This window comes from Balaenoptera physalus (assembly GCF_965194825.1).
Source record: "Balaenoptera physalus genome assembly, chromosome: 15".
Taxonomy (NCBI): domain Eukaryota; kingdom Metazoa; phylum Chordata; class Mammalia; order Artiodactyla; family Balaenopteridae; genus Balaenoptera; species Balaenoptera physalus.
This window is the reverse complement of record NC_138894.1, coordinates 76,965,007-76,989,517: the sequence shown is the minus strand read 5'-3', so window position 1 is coordinate 76,989,517 and position 24,511 is coordinate 76,965,007. Positions and strand designations below refer to the sequence as shown.

General features: G+C 51.4%; 2 protein-coding genes across 6 annotated transcripts; one reads left to right on the top strand and one right to left on the bottom strand.

The window, feature by feature from the left end:
• The first annotated feature begins 1,816 nt into the window (after positions 1 to 1,816).
• On the top strand, positions 1,817 to 19,818 carry AGBL5 (AGBL carboxypeptidase 5). 5 transcript variants are annotated; one of them, XR_014254042.1, is made up of 16 exons: positions 1,817 to 1,964; positions 3,089 to 3,349; positions 3,604 to 3,775; positions 4,098 to 4,261; positions 4,840 to 5,017; positions 5,283 to 5,461; positions 5,880 to 6,336; positions 6,840 to 7,009; positions 7,339 to 7,474; positions 8,156 to 8,358; positions 8,986 to 9,200; positions 16,576 to 16,728; positions 17,824 to 17,936; positions 18,244 to 18,290; positions 18,788 to 18,918; positions 19,292 to 19,430. XR_014254042.1 is itself a non-coding variant. In XM_082426736.1 (15 exons), exons 2-15 carry the CDS (start codon positions 3,135 to 3,137, stop codon positions 19,461 to 19,463), a joined length of 2,598 nt encoding a protein of 865 aa, XP_082282862.1. In that variant the 5' UTR covers positions 1,817 to 1,964; positions 3,089 to 3,134; the 3' UTR covers positions 19,464 to 19,818. The 5 variants fall into 5 exon arrangements, 3 of the variants coding, with proteins under 3 accessions (XP_082282862.1, XP_082282861.1, XP_082282863.1); XM_082426736.1 differs by lacking the exon at positions 18,244 to 18,290 and having other exon boundaries at positions 6,900 to 7,009; positions 19,292 to 19,818; XM_082426735.1 differs by lacking the exon at positions 18,244 to 18,290 and having other exon boundaries at positions 19,292 to 19,818.
• Positions 19,671 to 20,951, bottom strand: OST4 (oligosaccharyltransferase complex subunit 4, non-catalytic). Its single transcript, XM_082426738.1, has 3 exons — positions 20,844 to 20,951; positions 20,582 to 20,719; positions 19,671 to 19,921 (listed from the first exon to the last, which is right to left on the bottom strand). Exon 2 carries the CDS (start codon positions 20,716 to 20,718, stop codon positions 20,605 to 20,607), a length of 114 nt encoding a protein of 37 aa, XP_082282864.1. The 5' UTR covers position 20,719; positions 20,844 to 20,951; the 3' UTR covers positions 19,671 to 19,921; positions 20,582 to 20,604.
• Between the last annotated feature and the right edge of the window lie 3,560 nt (positions 20,952 to 24,511).

Below are 24,511 nucleotides of genomic sequence, written 5' to 3'. Positions count from 1 at the left end.
CTCGGGGTAACACAGGCGGTTGCAGAGCTGGGAATGGAGACCAGGTCTCCCCGCACACCCACCCCGTCACACCGCGAAGCAAAGCTTCACACACGAGTTGGGTTTTAGGTTTGTTTCTTTGTTTTAAAACCCCGGGAGCTTTTGGTGGGCAAAGGATTGTGGGCTGGCATGCCAGGCCCCTGGAAAGAGAGATGCAAGTGTGAGGCGGGCAGGGGCGGGAGCCGGGTGGATGCTAGCGGTCCGACTCACCGCCCGGCTCAGGGCCCCGTCAGCAGTCGCTGATCCCGGGCATCCCGCGCCGCCCGCTCCAGCGCCGTCAGGCTCGCCTCCAGCAGCTCGGTGGTTTGTATCTTTCTTGCTCTTAGGAGGAAGAGATCCTGACAAACGTGGGTTAATTGACTGAATGAATGTCCTTCACATCAGGAGAGCTGTAGGATTTTACAGGCGCCCCTGGAGAAACCGGAGGGAAACGAGGAGCGGAAATAGCGAACGTAAGCGGTCGGCTTTGCAAACCCAGCGGGCGCCGGGCGATTGTAGAGCACGTGTGCATACCCGCCCCGCCGGAGAAATGCGGCCCATAAGTCAGGGTTGTGGGCCAGGTCTCGAAGTGTCCGCAGTCCTGTAAGAAACCACAGCGGGTGGGGGGTGGGGGGTGGGGGTGGCGGTATCGTTTTGTAAAAGGCAAGGAAACGGAAGGGAAACTGTATTGCCCGTGTTTCCTTCGTCCAGGGTTGGAAAGCGGGTCCTTTGGCAGCGCCCTTTGCTCGCATTTCTGTCTCCGGGTTCCTCTGTTCTGTGCACCTTGGAGGAGCTCGGCCCCGGGGAGTTCCTTTAGAGGGTGGGGGCCAGGTCACCCCAAAACTACTGAGACCCTGGAGTGAGGCCTTGGTAAGTATTAGGGGGACAGCGGCAGACGGTAGCAGCAACGGAGCCTTCGATAGCTCAGTTGGTAGAGCGGAGGACTGTAGTGGGTAAGCGTATGGCAATCCTTAGGTCGCTGGTTCGATTCCGGCTCGAAGGACTTCGTGCGATATTTTTAGCTTCCACTCATTCAGAGGAGAAAAGCTTACCTAGAAGCCGACTGAGTTGCGTACGCACTGCAGATGTTGCGTGAAACATATATGCAGTAAATAGGGTACGGGTACGCTCTCTTGGGGGTTACATGCAAAGGAATGTTAACCTATGCTTATAAATGAGGCTTATTATTGCTTATGTGTGATTATTATATATCTGCTTTTAAAAATCTTGCCCGCGGTCCCACTGCACTTGAGTGCAGTGCTAAGCTAAATGAATGTTCTGAATTGCGGTCGGTTCACTGGTCAGTGGACACCCCAGAACAACCTGTAAGGCAAAAAGAAAGAAGCCAACAACGACCGGGGGATTAGCTCAAATGGTAGAGCGCTCGCTTAGCATGCGAGAGGTAGCGGGATCGATGCCCGCATCCTCCACTGGGTTTTTGGCCCGGGCACTGGAGGATCCCTGAACCGCGGGAGAGTGGCTGAAGCTGGTGGGTGTTTTGTAATACATAGAGGAGTACGATAGGCAATCGTCAGCTTCACACACGGTCTTTTTATTTTGCAGGTGAGTCTTTTCCAGTGTCCTTCTTGGTCACTTCGTCTTTTCCTCCTCCCGGTGGGCAGGCCGTTAACCGTCTTCTGAGAAGACGCGGGCGGAACCCTCCCACCGGGCCCGCAGGTAGAGCCCCCAAACAGCACGGGCTCAGGTACCCGCTAAACGTGCGAGGGAACCCCGGCGTGCTGGCCAATGGCAGCGAGCCTTACTGGGCGGGTAGCCAGCTGTCCCCGCGGCCAATAGGCGTGAGACTTCTTGTTTCCCGGCAGAGCGGGGTCCCGGCACCACGGCGCTCGGGTTTTGTTTGGGTCCTGGGTGGAGGGCCCGGGTGCCGGGGCCCAGGTGGCGCCTCGCTAGCGGGAGAGGGAGCGGGATCACCGGCCCGGAGAGAGGTGAGGGGCTCTGCGTGGAGTGCGGGCCCCGGCCCCGCCCCCTTCTCAGCCCCTGGCGGTCCGGAGCCCCTCTGGAATCCCACCCCGCCCCGCCCCTAGCCCGGGGTGCCTCCGGCCGCACCCCACTCCTGTGGCCTCCTCTCTTACCCGCTACGCCCTGCCTTCCTACCCTCCCGCGAGTGTGAGTCCGCCCAGAACCATCCCAAGCCAACAAACCCCACCCTGGCCGGGACAATCTCGGTCCTTGTGTGAGGGTCCTTTAGAGTTGTGGGTCGAGAAGCCATCCCCCTGTCCCCAAGTAGGTCTCTATCGGCCACATTTTTTTTAGGGATGCTCAGAACACCCATTAGTAACCCACAACTACCAAGGTAGCTTTTTCAGGGGCCTCACTGCTCACAGGACTGGGGGTGAGGGGGTGGAATAGACCCGTACCCTAGCTGGGTTTGAGCTGCAGTCTCCAGGTGAGCAGGTGGCTTCTGCCCAGTTTCCTTTGGCTTGGCAAAGGCCACACGTCTAGTTTTCCTCCCTGATAGGCACGGGGTAGTAACAAAAAAGTAAGAACCAGCCCTTCCAGGGCTCAGGGGAGCAACAGAAAACTGCCTGGTCAGTACTTGTGAGGACAGAGGAGTGGAGAGAGGAAGCTGCCCATCCAAAGTTAGAAACGTGGTTCTCTCCACTCTGCTCTTCTCCAGAGTGGGGAGCCCGTCTAGGAACCAGAGATCCAGAATGGCCCATCTCTCAAGATGGCCACATGTGGTGGTGGGTGTATCTTGGCTAGATTTGGGCAATCTGACCTCTCTAGCATCTCTAATCTTTGGGCTGCAAAGAAACTTAAGAGTCTAGTGTTTCTCAGCATACTTTAGCCACTGAGTATTTCATTTTGGAATAGCCAAGCTGTGGTAAAATAGGGTCCTTTGAGGTCAGTTATAACCCTTAGTGTGGGGACAGAATACTGCTTATTCTTGGCCTTTGCTGGAAGCCCACTTCTACCTTTTTTTAAGGCGGAGAGAGACTCTTGTTTCTTAGGGCACTCCCTAAGAGCAGCTCTCATTCACCCAGAGATACTCAAAGAACGTGTTTTCATTTTTCTTCCCTCTCCTCCCTACCCCACCATTTTTCCCCAGCTCTCAGGGCCTGAGTGGGGCAGGAGGATGCTTTCCCAGCCGCACCATGGAGCTGCGCTGTGGGGGATTGCTGTTCAGTTCTCGCTTTGATTCAGGGAACCTAGCCCACGTGGAGAAGGTGGAATCTCTGTCTAGTGATGGGGAGGGAGTAGCGGGTGGTGCCTCAGCCTCCACCAGCAGCATTGCCTCTTCCCCTGACTATGAGTTCAACGTGTGGACCCGACCAGACTGTGCTGAAACAGAATTCGAGAATGGGAACAGGTAAGAGGAGAGTAATGGAGGGTAGAAGAAGGAAGAGAGGCTGGCCCCGCACCCCTGCTTCAGTTAGCCCTTTGACTGAGAGTTCGTGACAGCACACTACCCTTCCCCTCCCACTCCCCCTTCCTCTCCCTCTCTCCCTCCCTCTCTCCCTACCAAGTAGCCCTTTCCCAGTTTGGCTTGCTCCAGCCCTCCCACATTGCTCCTCTCCAACCCTCCCCTGTAGAATGACCTGTCTCTCCTACTCTGGCCCTCAGGTCATGGTTCTACTTCAGTGTCCGGGGAGGAACTCCAGGGAAACTCATCAAGATCAACGTCATGAACATGAACAAGCAAAGCAAGCTGTATTCCCAGGGCATGGCCCCCTTTGTGCGCACACTGCCCACCCGGCCACGCTGGGAACGCATTCGAGACCGGCCCACCTTTGAGGTAAGTTCTCCATGAGGAGGATAGACAGACTTGGGTGCTAAAAGCAGATGAGGGAAAGGAAAGAGGAGTCCCTTCGATACAGCGTGCTGGGCAGGCGGGACACCAGGTTTTGTTACCAGCGTCCCTCTGGCACCAGCTGGAGTCCAAGATAAGCCCCTGCCTCGGGAAGCCTAGAAGGATCTGGCTGTCACGTGGAGTTTCAGAGGGAGGGACGTTGGTAAAAGTGATGAGAGTGTGAGGTCAGTTCCTGGTGACCCCAGCAGGATCTTAGTTCTGACACCGATGGCATGTTGCCCCTCCCTCTTCCTCCTCTGCTCCTCAGATGACAGAGACGCAGTTTGTGTTATCCTTTGTTCACCGTTTCGTGGAAAGCCGTGGGGCCACCACCTTCTTCGCCTTCTGCTACCCCTTCTCCTACAGTGACTGCCAGGATTTGCTAAACCAGCTGGACAAGCGCTTTCTGGAGAACCACCCTACCCATAGCAGGTGCCAGCCGCATTCTTACTCCTGTCATGCCATCCTGGACCACACGGCACCTCTGCTACTCCTGGAACTTGCCCTAAGAGCCCTGAAACAAAACCTCATCTGTTCTTTTCTCTGTACAGAATGTGGGATTTGGGGTATCTTTGACAGATGTTTCTGTGTGACCTTGATCTTGGCATTACCACTGCTCCACTCCACTTATCCAGCTGCCTACTTCAACCCTCTTAGTATCCCAGCTCCCATCAGTTACCCAGAATTTAGCCAGCACTGCCATTGCTCAGCACACATTTGTTTTTCTCCTGCCCCAGCAGAGGCCAACTCTCTGTGTCTATGCAAAGTAGTCTATCCTAGGGCACCATAAACTGGGGAGAAAAACAATAAGTTTATCCTGTCCTGTTCCCTGCATTCTGGCAATGTAGACCCACCCACATCCTCAGCCTCATTTAAAACTGTGAGAGACTGTAAAGCCCCAAAGGTTTGGGTGAAGTACCAGATCGTACAAATCCTGGGCTCATGACAAGGCCCACCTGTTGGTAGGACTTCAGGGACTTCTCCTGGCTTAATGACTTTTACCTTTACAGCCCCCTGGATACCATCTATTACCACCGGGAGACCCTTTGCTATTCTCTGGATGGACTTCGTGTAGATCTGCTAACGATCAGTTCCTGCCATGGGCTTCGAGAAGATCGAGAGCCCCGCCTAGAGCAGCTATTTCCTGATGCCAGCACACCCCGACCATTCTGTTTCACAGGCAAGAGGGTGAGTAGAAATAGCATAAAGGTAGTACCTTGGCCTTTGCCCAGCTCCAGGCACTGCTGGTAGCTGAAGGCCATGTTATTCCTCAGCCCCGTGGGCACTGCCTCAGCCTGCATTCTCAGGCAAGTGTGACAGCTCCTACTCCATTTGCAGACTCAGCCAGCTGGAAATCCAGTGGCTGTTTCCACCTCATCCCACCACCATCCCCACATGGTTACCGTGGAATATAGAGCAACTGACCTAATAACTGCTCTCCTCTCCACCTCAGATATTCTTCTTAAGCAGTAGGGTACACCCTGGGGAGACTCCATCTAGCTTTGTCTTCAATGGCTTTCTGGACTTCATCCTTCGACCTGACGATCCTCGGGCCCAAACCCTACGTCGCCTCTTTGTCTTTAAGCTGATTCCCATGTTAAACCCCGATGGCGTAGTCCGGGGCCACTACCGGTAAGAAGCGTCCCCAGCCCGCCTGGATTGTTCCCAGTCCCCTCACGCCCTGCATCTCAATGGAAGACTGTCAGCCTCTCATCTAACGTCTGTGTTCCCAGTCCTCTTGCACCCTAACAAGGGCAAGTTCATGTGATCCTCCAGTGACCTGAGAAGGAATATGATCCCATCTAGTGGCACTCTCTAGAAGGAGAAGAGCCAGAATCCCCGCAGGTCCAGCTGAGCGGAGGGCGCTGTCTTTTAGGTTTCTATGGGATGGGTGACAGCTGACCACGGAGAGGGCCTGGCCTCAATTCTTTCTTTCCTAATGCACCCTCAGCCTCTCGTGTCACAAGTCAAGTCTTGTTTTCATCTACTCTAGTGTCTCTTTCTCTGGCCCAGCCCTCTAGACCCTGCTTTGGTCCTTGTTTCCCTATAGCACAGACTCGCGTGGAGTGAATCTGAACCGTCAGTACCTGAAGCCTGATGCAGTCCTGCACCCGGCCGTCTACGGGGCTAAAGCTGTGCTTCTCTACCACCACGTGCACTCCCGTCTGAACTCCCAGAGTCCCTCTGAGCACCAGCACAGTCCCCATCTCCCTCCTGATGCTCCCCTTTCCGACCTTGAGAAAGCCAACAATCTCCGAAATGAAGCTCGCCGTGGGCACTCGTCTGACGGGGAGAACCCTGAGGCCTGGACACAGACCGAGCCAGCAGAGCCGAAGCACCACAGCGTGTGGATTATGCCACAACAGTCCACTGAGGCTGAGCATCCAGACCCCGACACCATCCCCCCCAAAGAGAGTGGTGTTGCTTACTACGTGGACCTGCATGGACATGCCTCCAAAAGGGGCTGCTTCATGTATGGAAACAGCTTTAGTGACGAGAACACCCAGGTAGGAATCCACAGGTGGTCATGTGAGTGTGGGACATGTTGCAGGCTAGGAAATAAAGGTCAGGCCACAAACGGAGGGAAGGGGGCCTTCTGGCAGGAAGGCCTGGGGCTGCAAGAGGTACAATATCCTGAGCAAGCTCCAGAGAGCCAAGAAGGGGCAGCACTGGGCCCCTCAAGTCTCAGTCATTACGTCATGACCTCTGAAAGAGGGTCAAGCTTTCGGCATCCTAGTCTTTTCTAGGGTTTGGGAAACCAGGGGAGGAGGAGAATTTTGCATTATTGGAGAGAAGAAGGGCTTAAAAAGAGGTAGAATCGTACCTTTCCAACACCTAGAAATATTGTCAAACATTCAGTGAGAATTTACGAACACTGACTACTGCTGATGGTTCTGGAGGTGTCTGCTGTGTTTAAGGCACGTGGCCGCATGCTTGGCATCTCTTCCTTGTCCCCATCCCTTCTTTCTCTGTCTCTCCTTCTGAGTTGCCTTTTTCCTCGCCCAAACAGGTGGAAAATATGCTGTATCCAAAGCTCATCTCCTTGAACTCAGCCCACTTTGACTTCCAGGGCTGCAATTTCTCAGAGAAGAACATGTATGCCCGAGACCGCAGAGATGGCCAGTCTAAAGAGGGAAGCGGCCGGGTTGCAATCTACAAAGCCTCAGGGATAATCCACAGGTTGGGTGGAAATTGAGATACAGTTTGTGAAATAGCTTCCCAAAGAAAACAATACCTAGTCGAGGGCGTTCAAGGGGCAGGGATAGCCGAAGTCTTCTCAAAGGACAGATTCACAATTAGTGTTATTGTCTTTAGTCTGGGACACTAAAGGTCCCTTTTGGGGACCTTCTTAGGTATATGATAAAGTGCCAAGGTCAATTGCTAGTTGCTAGAGATTAGCACTTTCTATTTGTGTATATTTTTTCCCAAATGATTATCTCATAGACCACCTAGTCTGTCCCCCCGTGGTTCTGTCCAGATTCTGTCTGATAAATGTCTCTGTGTCTTAGCTACACACTTGAATGCAACTACAACACTGGACGCTCAGTAAACAGCATCCCTGCCGCCTGCCATGACAACGGACGTGCCAGCCCCCCTCCCCCGCCGGCCTTCCCCTCCAGATACACTGTGGAACAGTTTGAGCAGGTATGCACGCAGGGGATGAGTGGGGAAAAGGGAAACCGCAAAGTCTGGAAAGGCCTTCACTCTTGCTACCTGACTCTAAGGTCCTCTGAGGAGAGCCGCACCACTGTCGCTGTCTCATCTCTCAACCACTGTGGTTGTCTTCCTCGGTTAATAGGCGCAGGCCTCTGACTGTAAGAGTACTGAGAGGATGAGTGGGCACTATTCTGACCTCCCCCCAACCCCGCCATAGCGAATCCCCGAGCACATCCGGGTCAGATTCTTCACCTCTGAGCTTGTCTTCCTCCTTCTATTGCATTTGTTCACTACTGACCTAAAAGTACCCCCTCTGCAGAGGTACCTGATGATCCTGGTGTCCTAGGGCACACAAGAGGAGTAGAAAGAGCTGTGGGTTATAGAAAAGATCCCAATGCCTTCTCCTGCTGGGAGAACTCCTGCCTGGTGCCAGCCAGAAAGCCCACCTGCCCCTGCTCATAATGGATGGGGGCCCCAGATGGGCAACAGTTTAGGGAATAGCTCTAAATCCACTTGCGATAAACAGCCTGAGCACTAAAGTTGGGATCCTCATCGAGCAAATGTGAGGCTAGCCTCTCCTTCCCTTCCCCTGTGCTGTGCACCCCAAACCAACACAGCACTCTAGGTTGGAAGACCAAGACACTGAGCCAAACCAGACTCTTCCCACAGGTGGGACGAGCTATGGCCATTGCAGCTCTGGACATGGCAGAATGCAATCCGTGGCCCCGAATTGTGCTGTCAGAGCATAGCAGCCTCACGAACCTCCGGGCCTGGATGCTAAAACACGTGCGCAGCAGTCGAGGCCTGAGCACTACTGTGAACACGGGTGTCAACAAGAAGAGAGGCTCTCGAACTCCACCCAAAAGTAACAAGTAAGACCAGCAGGGTGGAAGGGAGAAAGGCTGTGATAGTGGAACAGGGCTCTAGAGCGAGGAGTTCCAAGGAATTTGTGTGATTCCCAACTTCCAAAAGGACCACATGGTGAATATTTCCAGGGGAAACTTAAATTAGTAAGATCAGTGCATTTTTTGGAGAATGGGATCCTCTTCCCTTTTACCTGGAGCTGCATACTTCCCAGATATCTGAAAAGCAGGCTAGGGGATTCCCTGCTCCAGAGCCCTGCACAAAATCAAATACAATTAGGGTGCGGGTGGGGGCAAGTCTCAGCTTCCAGTGGTTGTGAATGACTGAGGGGTCCAAGGGCAGCACCAAGGCATTAAAGGGGAATTCGCTGGGAGTTAAAGCTGCCCAGGGACAGCCCTTATGGCTCTTAGCGTATTGTCTGCAGGAGCATGTTGTGTGAACAAGGGCTCCCAGGCATCCTGAGATGCCCCAGGTTAGGTACCTTATCCATGGACGTAAATCCCTCCCTGCTCCCTTGGAATGAGTCCCTGTGCCTTTTCACTCCAGAGGTGATGCTTTACTGAGCATCAGACCATGGGGAAAGACTTGCAACAACCTCCCTGGCCCAGGGTTAACTGGCATCTGCTTCTTTGCAGTGGACTGCCTGTTTCCTGCTCTGAAAATACCTTGAGCTGCGTGCGAAGTTTTAGCACTGGCACAAGTGCTGGTGGTAGCAGCAGCAGTCAACAAAATTCTCCACAGATGAAGAACTCCCTCAGCTTTCCTTTTCATGGCAGTCGGCCTGCAGGGCTGCCAGGCCTGGGCTCTAGCACCCAAAAGGTCAGCCACCGGGTGCTGGGCCCCGTCAGAGGTAAGCTAGTCTGGGAGCCCCTGCAACAGGTGTTCAGTTGTTTGGGGCATTGCTGGGGGAAGTGAGAGCTTGAAGATACACACTTGGCCTGGGACCGAGGGGTGAATCAATAAAATTAGTATATAGCAGAATCTACAGCCTCCTCTGCGACCTTGGTGTTCCCCGCGGCACGAGCTCCAGACGGTACCGTGTATGGCATAGGCGGGAGTCCGCGGTATCTGGGTTTCAGCAACTGCTGGGAGGCAGGAAAGTTTCCAAGGAAGAAACACTGGCTAGAGCAGGGTCACACTGAGACATGGAGCCTCCACGTCAAGGACAGGGTCGGTCTTATGGGAGCAACATAAGGAGATGTCCTCACAATCCAAATCGCAGCACCATACAAAGATGGAGAATCCTATCCAGGGTCTCTATGGGCTGAAATTGTTCCTGGCTTCAGAGCCTGTTCAGAAAGTGTTATCAGAAGGATGCCAGCTCTTCCAAAGAAAAATGGAACAACTACAGACAGCTCCTGTTCTAGGCTTACAAAGCAATAGTCTAGCCCCTTCCAGCAGTGGTCACAAGTGCTCAACTGTGCCCCTGGGTTTGGCCAAGGAGACCCTGCTTGATACAAGACAAGAGATTCTGGGTCACAGTGTATCCCCAAAACAGGTGGGCCTTTAGGGAAAAAGAAGAGGAAGGGACTCCAGAGCCGTTCCTCGGGAGTGACCCGGACTGTAGCAGGGAGACAGTTGCCGGGCCACTTCTGGAAATAACACTAAATCAAAAATCAACATTGTATGTGGCTTCTGGGCTACAGCAATCTTGCCAGAGTATGGAGGCTTAAATGCTAGAACTAAGCTTTGCTGGTCTTCAAGCTGCACTCGTCCTTGTTAGCACTTCCCTGCTACTCAGCTTGCAACAAAGCTTTCGGTGCAGAGCAGAAACATGCACTGGGGTCAGTGGCTGTGGAAATCTGACTACTAGTTAGAGCAGCCACAGGAGAGAGAGCAGCGGGCCTTACCAGCTTTGACCAGTAAGATGTTCTACCCCTGAGAAGCTCCATAGTTACCTCTGCTTATGTTCCAAGCCCCACTCTTAAGAGAGTCTGTCTTCATTGGGAAAGGACACTTTTGCACACTGTTTGATAGAAGGAGAGTATTAAAGCAATAATAATGCCTTATATTTAAATAGCATTAAACAGTGAACAAAAAAAAAAACAGTATCGCATATTTATTTCATTTAATCCTCACAAAGACCCTGTGGGATAGGTGGTATTTCCACTTTTCTGAAGAGGAGACTGAGGGTGTTTAAGGGTAACTTGTCCAAGATTGCGCAGCTATTAAGTGGCAGTTATTCAAACTTAGTCTTTTCGTGTTCCAGTATGCTTGAGTTTCCCATCTTAAATCTGTATATTTTTTCTTCTTTTAATTTTTCCTTTTAACTCATAGAAGGAATATTGGCACCATAAATTCTCCTTCCGTGACTACAAAAGGGTAATAGTAAAGAGCCTTTTCTAGGTCCTCACTGGAGGATTCTAGGCAGTTTTTAGTCAGTATTTTATTAACATCTTCCCTGCCCCCCCGCCAAATGCAGAGTGTTGTATTAAGCTCCTTGAGTGAGAGACATGTATTCTGTTTCTTTGTTACTTCCCCCAAATAACTAATAGAAAATAGGCATAGTCAGTACAAAGTAATTCCTGGTTGACTGACTTGAAACTTTACGGGGGACACAGGGCAGGAAACACAGCGTAAAAGCACACACTCATTATAAACATACAGGGAACGTGGGCAGCCACTGCTGTAGATGAGCACAAGAGTAACCACCCAGAGAATGACCACTGAGAAACGGTTGTGAAGAATGGGCGGTGGCGTATGGTTTTAACAGAAACAGTGCAGCGATGACGGTGGTAGCCAGGGCCAGAGCTGCCGCGCAGAGGACCACGAGCAGGCACACTGGCTGGTTCGAGGGGCCAAGCCCTTCCCGTGGAAATCAGCAAGACAGGTGGGTGGAAGGGGCCGAAATGTCTTGAAGACAAGGATGATGCGTTAACGAGACATGGCAACGACTGTGTTTCTGAGAATGATGGGAACAAAAGATTTGTTTAAGAGAGCTATCTGTGAACTGTGTGTTTATATATAAATCAAGCAGGGACAGGGAGGTGGGATCCTTGCAGTAGTTTATACATGAGATAACTAGTGCCTATACCAGGGTCTGTGAATGTACATACTAGAAATAGAAGTGGCAGGCTTCAGTGGTGGTGGAAGAGAGACTAAGAGAGCTTCATGGCTACAAGCTAAAGGAAAATGTCATGATGACAGTAAGACATTGTTGGAAGAAAAGTGCTGAGTTTATCTACTTTAGACGTGCTTGGATGTCATGGGCTAGCTATATGGAGGTGACCTACAGGCAGAGAAAGGGCCAAACTGCAGAAAAGATGACATCAGGGTTGGATCTAAGAGTCATCCACGTACAGGTGAAACCAAGTGAGAAGCCATGTTCCCCCAGGTAAATGAACTTAGAAGCAGAAAGAGAGCTGGTCTGAGTACCAAGACACCCTAGGGACTTGCATAAATATTTGTAAGAACTAAGAAACTATGTCTCTAAAGTCAAGGGGTCAAGAAGGTTCCTAATAACACCAAACAGGAATACTGTAAGGAGTTGAAAGATCAGATCTGGCAATCTTGACTCCTGTTCTCCTGAGCATTTGCTGGTGCTACAGTTTTACCACTTCATCTCAAAGTCCCTGATAAGACTCCAGGATGGGAGACTGGCCCTGGCTTGGGACAGGGACTTGTGATGCAGCTGTGGTATGTGGACATGGCATCTTCAGCTAACCCTTAGAAAAACTTCCTTATTTTGTTCGTGTGATTTATCCTATGCTGTAGCTTTGTGACATTTCCTGGTTCCACACATCTGGCCCCTGGGCCTTTGCCACATCTGGGCATACTTTGTCTTCCGAGATAGGAAGAACACAACCCTCATATCTCTAACTATAAAAGCAGCTATAAATATACTTTCCAAATCCCAAAACTGGGATTGCGTTGACAAGGTTTTTTTTTTTTTTTTTTGACTTACCAACTTATTTATAAGAAAATTCCCACTAATGTATAAAAATTTTATCACATTTAACCGTACGTTTAATTGACTATCCTTTATTGGCCAGAACAGAACATGAGATTGGGCTACCCAGAAAATTTCAGAAAAGATCTAGGTAGCCCAGCCAGAAGCTTAAGTTAGAAGTTCAGGGAACTAGTCTGGCAGGGTCTGTCCTCGGAGGCTGGGGGTGACATTTTAGAAGCCAAAAAGTAGCCAACTTGGGGTGAGCAGGAATGTTGCTGGGGCAGGAGGCTGGAAGAGCCTGAGTAAGCCTTGCCTCCCAGCGCCCCTGACCATAGTGCCAGGATCTTCCTTACCTCGTTCTCCCCCTGCTGCAAAATAGGTCCCGAGAACCGCCTTCCCAGACCCGTGGTCACGTCCCTGACCGCGGGGCTCAGAAGCGCAGCCGGCACTATCCGCAGCTGCCACCGAGGAGCAGGAGGGAGAGCTCACTGGGGAACAGCTAAAGTAACAGCTAAAGTGTGCGATTTCCTGGTGCAAAAGCAGATGCAGACAGCTCAGAGGAGGACCTGCTGGGGAGAGGGTGGATAGTAAACGAGCTCCTCCTTCTCTTGGCTATGTATTGATGAAAACAGGGCTCGGACTAGAGTGAAGCCAGTGAGGTGCCTAGGACACACGATTTAAGAAGGCACGCGCTCTCAGGGTCAGGCAAGGGCCTCCTTAAACTATGCACTCTAGGCGCCTCACTCGCCTCATACTAGTCCTGGCCCTGGATTCAAGCAAGTCTCACTCAATAACTTAAACTTATTCCCTAGCCCTCCACCCTACCCAGCGGGATACTGGTGTAAAAGACAAGGGACTTAAGTGTAAAGCGGGGAGCCTTCAGCCATCAGCCTGCCATGGCCACTCTAGTCCCCCCCCAGCTCTGGCACTTAAAGCTGAGGTTACCAGAATTCTCTCCTGGCCTCTGTGATGCCTTGTCTCAGCTGACCAGCAGCTTCTGATAGAGCAGCTAAAGGCCAATGGTGAGTGGAGGCTCCTTTGAGAAGTGAGTCAAAGGACACAGGAAGAGTGCCTCCAGCACCATCACCACTTTCACTTTTTCCCCTGCAAACAAAAGTTTTGTGTTAAATAGAGTAAAACTTATTTGATGGCAGGAAATGTCTCCTAACACATCTATTTATTCCCTTAGCACCTAGCACCAGGCCTGGCACTTATTAAATGATCTGCAAATATTTGTTGAACAAATAAAAGGCAAGAAGTTGAAGCTGAATGAAGGCTTGTCTCGCCTGTCCACCCCACACAGGGCATAAATCAGGTCTGCGATCATCCTAGGGATCCATTGAGATCTGGGGTGCTACCTGTAGGGACAGTTCTAAAGATGTTTTGGAGGGATGATGCACGACCTAGGCACAGATTACACAACTGCTCCTCAAAATTGTGAGCCCTCAGACTATCCATTCTGACTCATACATGGTGAGGTCAGTCTGGCTCTATGTCTCAGGCCTCTGCCCCAGGACCGTCCTGCCTCTCCCAAATGGAACCTAGCAGCTGATTATCATAAAACACCATCTCACAACCTCTAGATGCAGAGCTGTTCACATTATCACTTGCACTCAGCCTTAAGGCACTGTTTCTCTAGCTCAGAACCAAGAAAGAAGAGAGTTGGGGCTCCTCCCTTTAATTCTTGTCACAGTGGAGACTGGGTAGGCCTGGATTATACCAGGGCCCAGAAGCCAAAACATGAGAAACTGGGCTGTGTGCTCACGCTGCCAAATTCACAGGCAGCCCCCGAACCTTAAGACAGTCTTTTAAGTGATGACGTGTTACCTTTAAATGCCTTCTACTTTCCAGATCAGGCCTCTCTCCTAAACTAGAACCGGTCTCCTACCCTGAAACTCTCCTTAGGGGCAGGATTCCTGAGTTGTATCCTTAATATCTTTCCCTTGATCCTTACATTTCACGCTGGCATTTTTTATATCATTTGCCTGTTTTGCTTTGTATCTTCTTAAGTGCCACTCAGTTCCTTACTAGAACCTACAAATGTCCCAGAGGCCTTCACTCAATTTCTAGACTGCTCTCTTATCCTTCCTTGGGGTGGGGTGAGGCTTCATCCCTTAACATGGTTTCAACATCCTTCTGTGTATAGATATTTCTCAGATCATCTATTTCCTGCTATTTCCCCCTCTGTCATTAAAGTTCATTATTTCTGCCTACTGTGCACTATCACTTGACATCACCTTGTCATCCCTGTTTGAACCAAAGAATTACCCAGGTCTAGGCTCTATCTACAGTGTCTCGTAAGTCATTGGTGGTGGGTAATGTTTCGAGTTATGTGACTGTGGCCATGAGTCTCTGACTTCGGTTGTTTTGTTGGCATCGCTGTGCCAACTCTTACTAGCCCCCTAAGGTCTGGTTGTTTTTGGCTCCTGTGTGTGGTCTTAGACTCTAATTGGTACCCAGCATCTTGGCAAACTCCTCAAAGCTAGAGTAGCTTCCATCCTGAGATCTCTCCCTTTCTTCTCGTCCTTATTCATACAAGTATCAGTTTTTTAAAATTTGGTTTGGGACCTTCCAGAAGTAGCCTTGTCACTGCTAGTGTAGCTAGACAAGGTAAAGTTACTGTCACCTACTTCCTACTTTAGAGCCTTTTCACATGTAACACATGTTGCTTTGTTAGAAGTCAACTGGCATTGTGGAACCACCATCGAATTCAGCTCCACAAAGGTTAATAGCTCATTCCGTTTGAGAGCATTTGGTACCTGCTCTCCCCCTGTGATAAGGAAGGACCTGCCAAGCCTGAGAATCTCCCTACCTCACCATCTACCCCACTGGGACCCCACCTTTCAGAATCTGTAGCAGTGAGGCTCTAGCTACAAAGAAGGGACCAAGAGAGCTGCCCCACAGAGTATAACCATATGCCCTTAGACAGGGACTGTTGAGCCAGCTTACGGTCTACAGTGGGTGTCTGCTATCCGGGTAAACAAAATGTTTATTAAGGTCTCTGGTTTTCCAGGCAGTACTTTACAGGCACTGGGATGTACAGTATTGGAAAAGACAAGGTCCCTACCCTCAAGAGACTCAAGTTCCAATTAGAATATTAGCTACCATTTATTGAGCACTTACTATGCGCCAGGCAGTATTAAGTACTTTACATGTACTAATATTTAGTTAAGGAGACAGAAACCATAAACAATTACTAGCCAAGTGAACAAAGGACAATGAAAGAAAAGAGAAGAATTAATTCTACTGTTAATGGTCAGCGAGGCTTCACAGAGGTGACATTCAAGATGGGACATATAAGATGTCCAAAGTTTCACTAGAAGAGGAAACAGACTTTGCAGAGGAACCACATAGCTAGTAGCCCTAGAGGCTATAGCAGAGGGTGTGAAGGATCAAGTCAGCATCCTACTAAGGATGTGTAGACTGGACCCACAGTGGGCGGGGCTCTGAATGCCATGTTAAAAAGTTGAGACTTTATCCTTTAAAAGACCTTCAGTATCTCCCCCTTGCCTGAGCCAAAATGACTTTTGATCAGGTCTGTATTTTAGAAGAATAATTTCTGGCACCTGTGTGAAGGATGGATTGTAAAAGGGAAGAGACTCAAGCTGGGGAGGCCAGTGGGGAATTTTTTTCAAAAGCCTGGATGAGAGATAAAGACCTGTATCTGGATGCTGGCAATGGCAAGGGTGAATAAAGGAGGAAATCAAGTGAAGGCAGAGGGAGAATTGTCCAGATTTGGGTTAAACACAAATCTAAATGTGAGGGACGAGTCGAAAGATGAAACAAGGTTTCTAGCAGATTTTTCACCAAGATAGGGAGAACAAAAGGAAGGAGGGGAGAAAATGAGTTTTGTTTGGGTCATGAGAGATTGCCAGGTAGGAACGATCAGTAGACAATTAGAACTGCAGTTCAGGAAAAAAAGGGCAAGAGGGAGACTTGGGAGTTTTGAGTACGCAGAGCAGGAGAGAACCAAGGATAAAATGGTGGGGGACACTGACATTTAGGGGCAGGACAAGTAGTTGAAAAGGGGCAGTTAGTGGGAAGAGGAGAACCTAGGAAAGCCAAGCTCAATAACTTCTTTGCCAGAAGAATGAACTGGTGGGTGAGTAGGCTAGCTCCAAAGAGGTGAAGTAGGATGAGGGCTGGATGAAAACTGGAGAGCTGGAATAAATTATTAGTTCTTTCTACCCATCTTAGACTTACTTCAGAAGAGGGATGCTGGTGTGATGACAAGCTTGAAAACAGGCATCTGCTGACAAGGGAAAGCCAATGGGGCGGGGGAGTGACAATGCCTCACTTATTTGCCCTTTTATCTGCTTTTGTCCCTTCCACTCAGAGCCCCGAAGCCAGGACAGAAGACGGCGGCAGCAGCCCCTGACCCATCGCCCTACTTCAAGCAGCCCGGCCCCGTCCCCAACTCCTGTTAGTTCTAACACAGCCTCTTTACACCTGGGCTCCTGCCTACTGCCCAACTCACTCAGCATATCAGGTCTGTACCCACTGCCACTGAAATCTGGGTTGGCCAACCTCCTTCCTTCCCTACCTTCCAGGGCATAGGCCAGACTCCTGACTAGGCTTGAAGAAGTCCCTCCGGCTCTGCTGCCATGTGACCTGGACCTCATTCCTGACTTGATGTAATATAGGCCACTCCAGACCAGGGACATCAGTTATCCTCCTGGATTATCCTAAATCCCTAACATCAATGCCCTTGTACAGGAAGCTGGAGTTTAGTGAACATCTTTGTGTAATAAAATAACAGTTACCACTTATTGAGCGTTTACTATGTGGCAGGCACTGCTCTAAGCACATTATCTCATTTAATCCTTACTTTTACAGTTGAGGAACCTGAGGACTTTTCCTACCTGCTGTTTATTCAAGCTCCCTGACTCCAGGAGCTGGGCAACTTAGACAAAACTGAAGAATGAAAAAAGCATAGGCCTTTCACCTGTCATCACCGCAAATGTTATGTGACCACATCATCCACACAGAGCCTAGACCGTCTGTCTGCTCTCCTTTTAAGTTACAGACCCAGCCGTGTAAAGGACTGGACGGGAATGATTTCTAAGACTCCAGCCTAACATCTTCTACCTCCCTCAGAGCCCACTACTCCCAACCTGTTAACTCTCTTCGATGGGTAGCCCTGAATCCACCAGTCTTGGGTACTGCCGACTTGATCCTTAAATGCTCACACATATGACTGGGATAACTCTAAGGTCTATAAATTCAGAGTCGTTCAGCTTGAGTGGGTTCTGATTCAAGCTCCAAGTTACTGATCTACCCCCCGGACCAGACTAGAGCATGCCGTGTTTCTGAACCAGGGGCGATTTTGCCAGGCAGTGGACATTTGTGTGACAGGAGAGATTTTTGGTTGTTACAGTGGGGAGGAGGCAGGGGAAGAAATGCCATCTGCTGAGTAGAGGCCAGAGATGCTGCTAAACATCCTGAAATACACAAGGCAGCAGCCCACAACAAAGACTCATCCAGCCCAAAATGTCAATACTGCCAATATTGAGAAACCCTGATCTAAAGGAAGTTACCTCTTCTCCATGGCCCCATCCTGATATCAGTTTCCTTTGTTCCCTAGGGAGCAGCTGCTCATTCCTATCCTCAGGGGACAAACCAGAGGCTGTCATGGTGATTGGGAAAGGTCTGCTAAGGGCTGGACCTCGGATCCCCTGTATCAGGACCCGACTACAGGTAACATTTTTGGGTCTTCCCCAGTCCCCAGCATAACAACTCTGGCACAGCCCAGCAAGGCGCTGTTCACCTGGGTAGTGGGAGGGAAAATGCCCAGCACTGCTTTACACCCTCTCCCCACAACCATAGCAGAGAGCTGCTCTGATGCCTGAGTGCCTGTCTGTCCAGTGCTGCACCCCCGTCCCCTTCAGCCAGGTCTCTTGCTTGCTTCCAATCCCAGTATCCCTGCCAGACGTACCCTAACCTCAGCCTGCTAGCTTTGGCTTTGCCTGCCCCTGCCCTTAGCTTCTCCTCTCTTTCTGCCCAGACCTGCCCGAGGAGAGTTCCCGCCAGGAGGGGTCCCGGATTCCCCAGGTAACACATCTGGTTGCTGCTCCTAGGAACAGCTGTACCACCAACTCTGATTCAGTCCACATCCCCATACTAGGTTGACTGAAGTTGGGTATAGGCAGAAGCTGACTGGATGGGTGAAGCTTAAGCTACTCTGGCAGGGGCTGAGGCAGTGAAGGCTCTGAGGTAGACCTACTAATCCTCCAACATCTTTCTACACCGTGCTTCTCTACTCAGCCAGATCTTGACCGTGGTATAGCCATGAAGGTTAAATGCTGGACCCTTTTGACTCCCCTAGTTAAGTAAAGCTTGGAATGTATAGTCGTAGACTGAACCCAAGAGTTTTCTAGCTATCATCCTGCCCTACCTTCTCAGCTAGGAACAGTGCCCAGGAACTCAAGGCCCCGGTACCCGTGTTGACACCTATATTACACTCATACACGTGGATACTAGAAGGAAACCTAGAAGCAAAAAAGTTCATGGAAGAATCCAGCCTCATAGCCTACCCCCTGTCCACACAGGCTAGGCCCAGGTTGGACCGGGGCTCACCGCCGACTCGCAGAGGGATGAGAGGCTCTTCGGGCCCCACGTCCCCTATCCCCCGGACCAGGGAGAGCAGTGAGCCAGAGCCGGGACCCTGCTCCGTACCACGGTGAGCACCAGGGTCCAACTCTTCACCCCACCTCTCACTTCTATCCCCTTATTCCCATTTCTGCCATTCAGGATCATTTTCTTCCTTCCCTTCTCCCTTTGACCCCCGAAAGACTAAATGTACCTTCATTAAGAACCTAGTCCCTGACTTTTTTCCCATCATGCTGTCAGTCTTCACTCCAACAGACAAGAGAACAACTTCTAGTTAGGCCTAAGGAGCAGGCTGGTCAGACCATTCCTATCAGACCACTGTGCAGTGCTCAACCTGCCTGTCCTCACCCACCTTGCCTCTCTCATCTCCCAGCCCCTGGCTGAAAGACCAGAAGAAGGGTGGAGTTTTCACAACCCTGACTCCTCTCTCTTCTCTGTTGCAGGCTGCCTCAGGCTGGGCCCCCGCGGCCCCGCTCTGCCCCTGCCTTTTCTCCTATTTCCCGTAGTCTGTCTGACTCCCAGTCCCGGATTTGTTACAGTGGGGGGCCCTTGGGCCAAACTGAGGTTTGTTTTGTCCCTAAATCTCCTCCACTCACTGTTTCTCCCCGGGTCTGATGCCTTGACCTTCTTGCCCAGCACATGACCCCGAGATGGGGAACACAGTGAGAAATGTGCTAGTCGCCTTTCTCAGCTCCTGATTCCATGTGACAATTATAACTCCTTGGAACGCCAGCCACACTGTTCTGAGACATTGCAGAGCATCACCTTGAGACAGGACAAAGCAGGGACCTGCCACCCCTTCCCTCCCTCCACAGCACACGATTTTGGGACCACAAAAAAAATCTATATTTTTATATTGGGGGGAGGGAGTAGAAAAGAAAGTAGCCCTATGCTGGGCCCTATTCAGTGGCAGCTTCTTGTTCCATAAGATTAAGGAAGACTTTGAGGAAATAAAAGTTGTTTGGAAAAATCCAGGTGTAGTTGCTTTGTATGTTGTGATGGGTAGAAGGGATGAAGTGAAGTGTGAAGGCCCCTCACACCCTCCATCTTGCCTCAGACTATGTCCTGGAACCCTAGAAAAGAGGGGGAAAGACCTGAGGTAAGGAAAATGCTGCAGCTTTCCTCTGGGGCAATCCTTCAGCAATCAGCTCCCATCCAGCCTGTCCCCCCTGACAATTCTTGCCCACACTTATGGGTTGGTTCACAAGACGTTCATACAACACACGCCCCCCCCATCCCATTCTTCTCTATGGCTTGGGTCTACACTAGCCAACCCCTAAATCAGTGCCCTGTGCCCCTGAAATAGAATCCTCTATCTTTCCAACCCCTCACACAAAAAAAATTATGCCTAAATAAAAGCCTAAACAACCTTGGGAAAGTGAGTACTATTTAAGTGAAGAGCCTAAATCCTCTTACTTGGACGGCATCCTCAGTACCTTTATTCCTTCGGGTGTCAGTACCTCCTTGTACCCGTACTATCAACTTGGGCATCTGGGGACCACATGAAGATGGGGACTGAGGGAGTTTCGGGAACCCACCCCGTTCTAGCAGGGAGCAGTTTAAGGGGGAAGGGGGCAGGGCACTCGCTGCTCTGTGCGGATAAAGGGGCCCAGTTCTGGACAGTATCATGCTTGGCCCAACACTTTCTGATTTGAAGTTTCGAACCCTTCAGGCCCTGGCGCGGCCCCGCCACTCACTCTCCGGGGCTGGGCGCTACAGCCCCGGACCGTTACCTGGGGCGGAGAAAGCGCCACTTTCATTCCTGCTTCTTGGGATTGTTGACGGCCACGTAGTGATAGAGAACGACAAGCAGGAAGAGCGACACGCCCAGCATGTTGGCGAAGATGGCGAGCTGCACGTCCGTGATCATGCTGCGGAGAAGAGGAGGGACTGAGCCTCGGACCGGCGCACTCCTCGCCCAGACCAGAACCCGTCCTCGCCCCACTGGCCCAGCCACCGTCGATGGGCCGTGGACCGCGCCTGCGTGCCTCTCACCTGATCAGCAGGGCTCGGCTCCGACACGGTCTGCGGACTAGCTCGAGGTAGGAGACCTGGGCCGGAAATTCGCTGCTCCAGCTCAGTCCCAAAACAGCCACTTCCGGCCGTCAGGCTCGGCCGGTAAGGGCTCCCTAGCCCCCGCGTCTCGCCTGCTCCCGCGGCGCACTCGCGAGGGGCGGGGTCTTGGGCGGGGCTGAGGAGGGCCCGGCCGCCGTAGGGGGCGGGCGGGGACGCCCGCCTCGGACGCGGCACGGCGCAACTGGGCGCTGTTGGCGTGGTCCGGGACGCGGTTAGCGGCGCTGGGGCCGCCTCCTTGGAGCCGAGGAGTGGGCTAGAGCAAGGGTGCGGCGGCGGGACCGAGCGGGAGGCTCGGCCTGACCCTAGACTCCGGCACCCCTGTCGGTCGCGGGCCCCCATGCTGCTGCCCACTTTTCGCTTCCTGGCCCGGCCAGGTGCTTCCTTTGCGCCCTGCCCTCAGGGTCCCCTCCCTGGTCCGGGCGGAGGGGAGAGGGGTGAGAGGCGGTGCAGAATGAGGACAGGGCTGGGGCGGCCGGCTAACTCTCCTCGGCGCCAGCCTTTCTGCCCCATATCCGCCAAATAGAACGATCCTGCCTGTGATCTGACCAGTGCCTCCCTTCCGGACTCCCTCCCTCCATCCCACTCTCAGAGGTGGGCGTCGGAAATAGGGCGGACCCTCCCGGAATCAAAACCCAAACCGTGGGACTTCAGCCAAGTGGGAAATCACCCCCCCGGATGTGAGGGAGGGGGGAAAGGAGGAAGGGCTGGGACCAGCAAGAGGGGTCCTGTGGGTAATAAGCAGAGTGGGCCACCGAGGAGAAAAAAGAAAAGATGACTGTGGGTAGATGGCCGAGGGTCTCTGGTGAGGGGAGAGGCAGCCTGGGGCTCTACAACCCTCTGCCCAGCCAAAACCTACTTCCCCCCACCTCCTTGCTTTCCCTCAGCTTCACCATAAAAGGGAACGGCACTGAGCCAGGCTGGGGCCAGGGGCTGGGCTGTTTCTCTGGAGCTGTCAGGGGTAATGGAAGCCAGTTGCTTTGCGGTAGAGGGGGGCCAGGGCTCAGGGGACGCCTCTGCTTCTCTGAGCCAAAGAAAACTACAGGAGCTTCTATGGGGCTGGAACAGCTGGGTAAGGGGACCGACTCGCTGCCTGTGTGCACGGTGAGCTAAGGGTGCACTAGCCCTGAGTGGGCTTCCCTAGCCTGGGACCATCAGCAGTTTGTCCTCCATGCACCAGCCCAATGACTCCTAAGCTTGGTCTCAGCCTTTAGCAGTCTGTAGTTCCCTGGCCTCCCCTCTCATCACCCAGCCCCCACCCAGTATTTCCCAGAAGTTTTCTGTTTAGAATCCCAAGCCCATGTTGCCTCCACATAACGGTGAAATCCCAGCCGTGTACTCGCTCATGTGTCCCCTCAGTGAGCAGTCTGTCCCCAGCTCTACTCTGGGAGAATGAGGGTCTAGGTCTTAAAGGATTACACACATTATGCTTTGCATCTCCTGGAAATTTGAAGCAGATCCAAGTGCAACCAAACTTTCAGATCTGTTGAAACACAACTAGATCCTGGAAAGTAGACTTTCTAGACTAGATGACATAAGAGAAGGCCTTGGAAGTGCTTCAGCTTTCCAAGGCTGTCCAGAAACCAGCTGACCCGGGTGCAAAGTAAACTAGACTCTCAGAGCTGAAGGGGGCCTTCAAGGTCATTTTATGAAGAAGGAAACTGAGGCCCAGAAGGTAATTGACTTGACCAAGGTTCTACAAATGGTTAGAGACAGTGTCACCTGATCCTCCTTCCTCTGTTGCATACTCTGTGTCAGACTGTGGACTCAATAGGTTGTCCTAGGGTCAGGGACAAGCGGAAAAGGATTTGTTTTAGAACCATCCAGAAATGTCCTTCACCTCCCAGAACATCCTGTGCCTAGGTCAGCGAGTCTTTATCAGCCTTGAATGGGTCATTTGGCCTAGTGCCTGGAGGAACATTTTAAACAAGTTAAAAATGGTCTCCAGGACTAAACTAGACTCAGCTAAGAGCTAACAACTCCTGAAAAAAGCTTGGGTGGAAAAGTATGTGGGAAGTGAGATAGGTGAAGCCTTATCCCGGGGGAAGTAGGAGAGAGAGGATTAGGGGGCACGTGGGGCGGGGGGGGGGGGAAACGTGTGGAGCTTAATCTCTGTGATCAGTGGGACAATTTCAAGCAGAAGACATAGTCAGGATTAGGCTCAGGAGTGAAAAAGCAACAAGACCTGGAAAAGGGGCACTGGGCCCTGCGTCCAGGGAGGTTGGCTCCTAAAGTATTGTACCTGTGGGAAGGGTTGGAAGGAAAAAGAAAATGTGTGCATTTGTGCAGGAGTGGACTTTTGCTCAAGAGTCCCCACAAGCTGGGATTCCCATCTGGGTTGGCATGACCCAAGGCCCGGTTGATATTATTCCCCCCTTTTTCCTCCCACTATTCAGTCTTCTGACAGAGGGTGGTAGGCATAAAATGCTCCTTTCTGCTGGGGTCCCTATCTCTCTGGCCCCAGGCACAGGAGCTCATTGCTCAGTCAGTGATGGTTGACTGAATGAGTTAGTTGCCTGGTATAGCCAAGATTTCCCATTGGCACTAGACCCATGGAAATCTGTCTTGGAGAGATTATAAAATAGATCTTGTCCTAGTGCCCCAGGGACTCTTAGCCTTTTTTGGTCTCAGGAATTCTCTTCCAGTCTCTTAGGAAGTTTGTGGCTGCCTATCAATACCACCGCCACCACTGCATTCCCTCTAACCTTAGTCTCCACTGCAGCCTGCTCGCCCAACACCTCAGGCCTCCCCAGTGAACCCACTGATTTCTTTGAGATCTCTAAACATTCATGTCAGGCCCTAGGTCTTGGCTCCTAATTACAGGACTAAATGAAATGCAACCTACTGCCATTATATTTCAAAGGCAACATTTTTGACTTGACACACTTAAAATACAACAGATTTTGTAACTTAAGGGGGCAGGCAAAGGAACGGGTGACAACTGGGTAGTCACAAGATGGCTGGGATGACTTTTCAAGTTGCCAGAAGCTCCTGAACGGAGAAGACGGGAAAGAGCAGAGAAAGCAAACCCACAGCAGCAGCCAGGGCCACCTGGAGGGGAAGTGAGTTAGCTTCCTGCCAGGGCCAGGGCCAGGGCCTAGGCTGCTGCCTTCCACTGACAGCGACTTTGAAATCAGGACCTTCCAGGACCAATTCCTTCACGTCTCCCTAGGTGCCGATCCCCTCACCTCTAAGGAACAGCCACAAATTTCCATTTCTGTTGGTTCCCGTGTTTACTTTCACCATCCTGTCTTTTCACCAACATTTCTCCCAGTCATCAGGATCATATTCTGGGCCATAGGACCTCAGAGGCAGATCACTCAGATTCACATTGAAGATTTGGTGGCATCCATTCTTATAGTTTCCAACTATTGCCCTGCAAATGGTTCCCAGAATCAAGACCCACACTGCTAACCATCTTGTTTGGAAGTTTATTTCCATTGAGATGTGTTATTCTCATCTTAAACTCAGGATGCCCAAACGAAGGTCATCTTTCTTTCCTTCAAACCTGCTCCCCTTCTCGATTTACTCATCCTGGCTCAAACCCTGGAAGCTTCTGTGGTGTCCCCCTTCATCTGGTCCGTCATTAC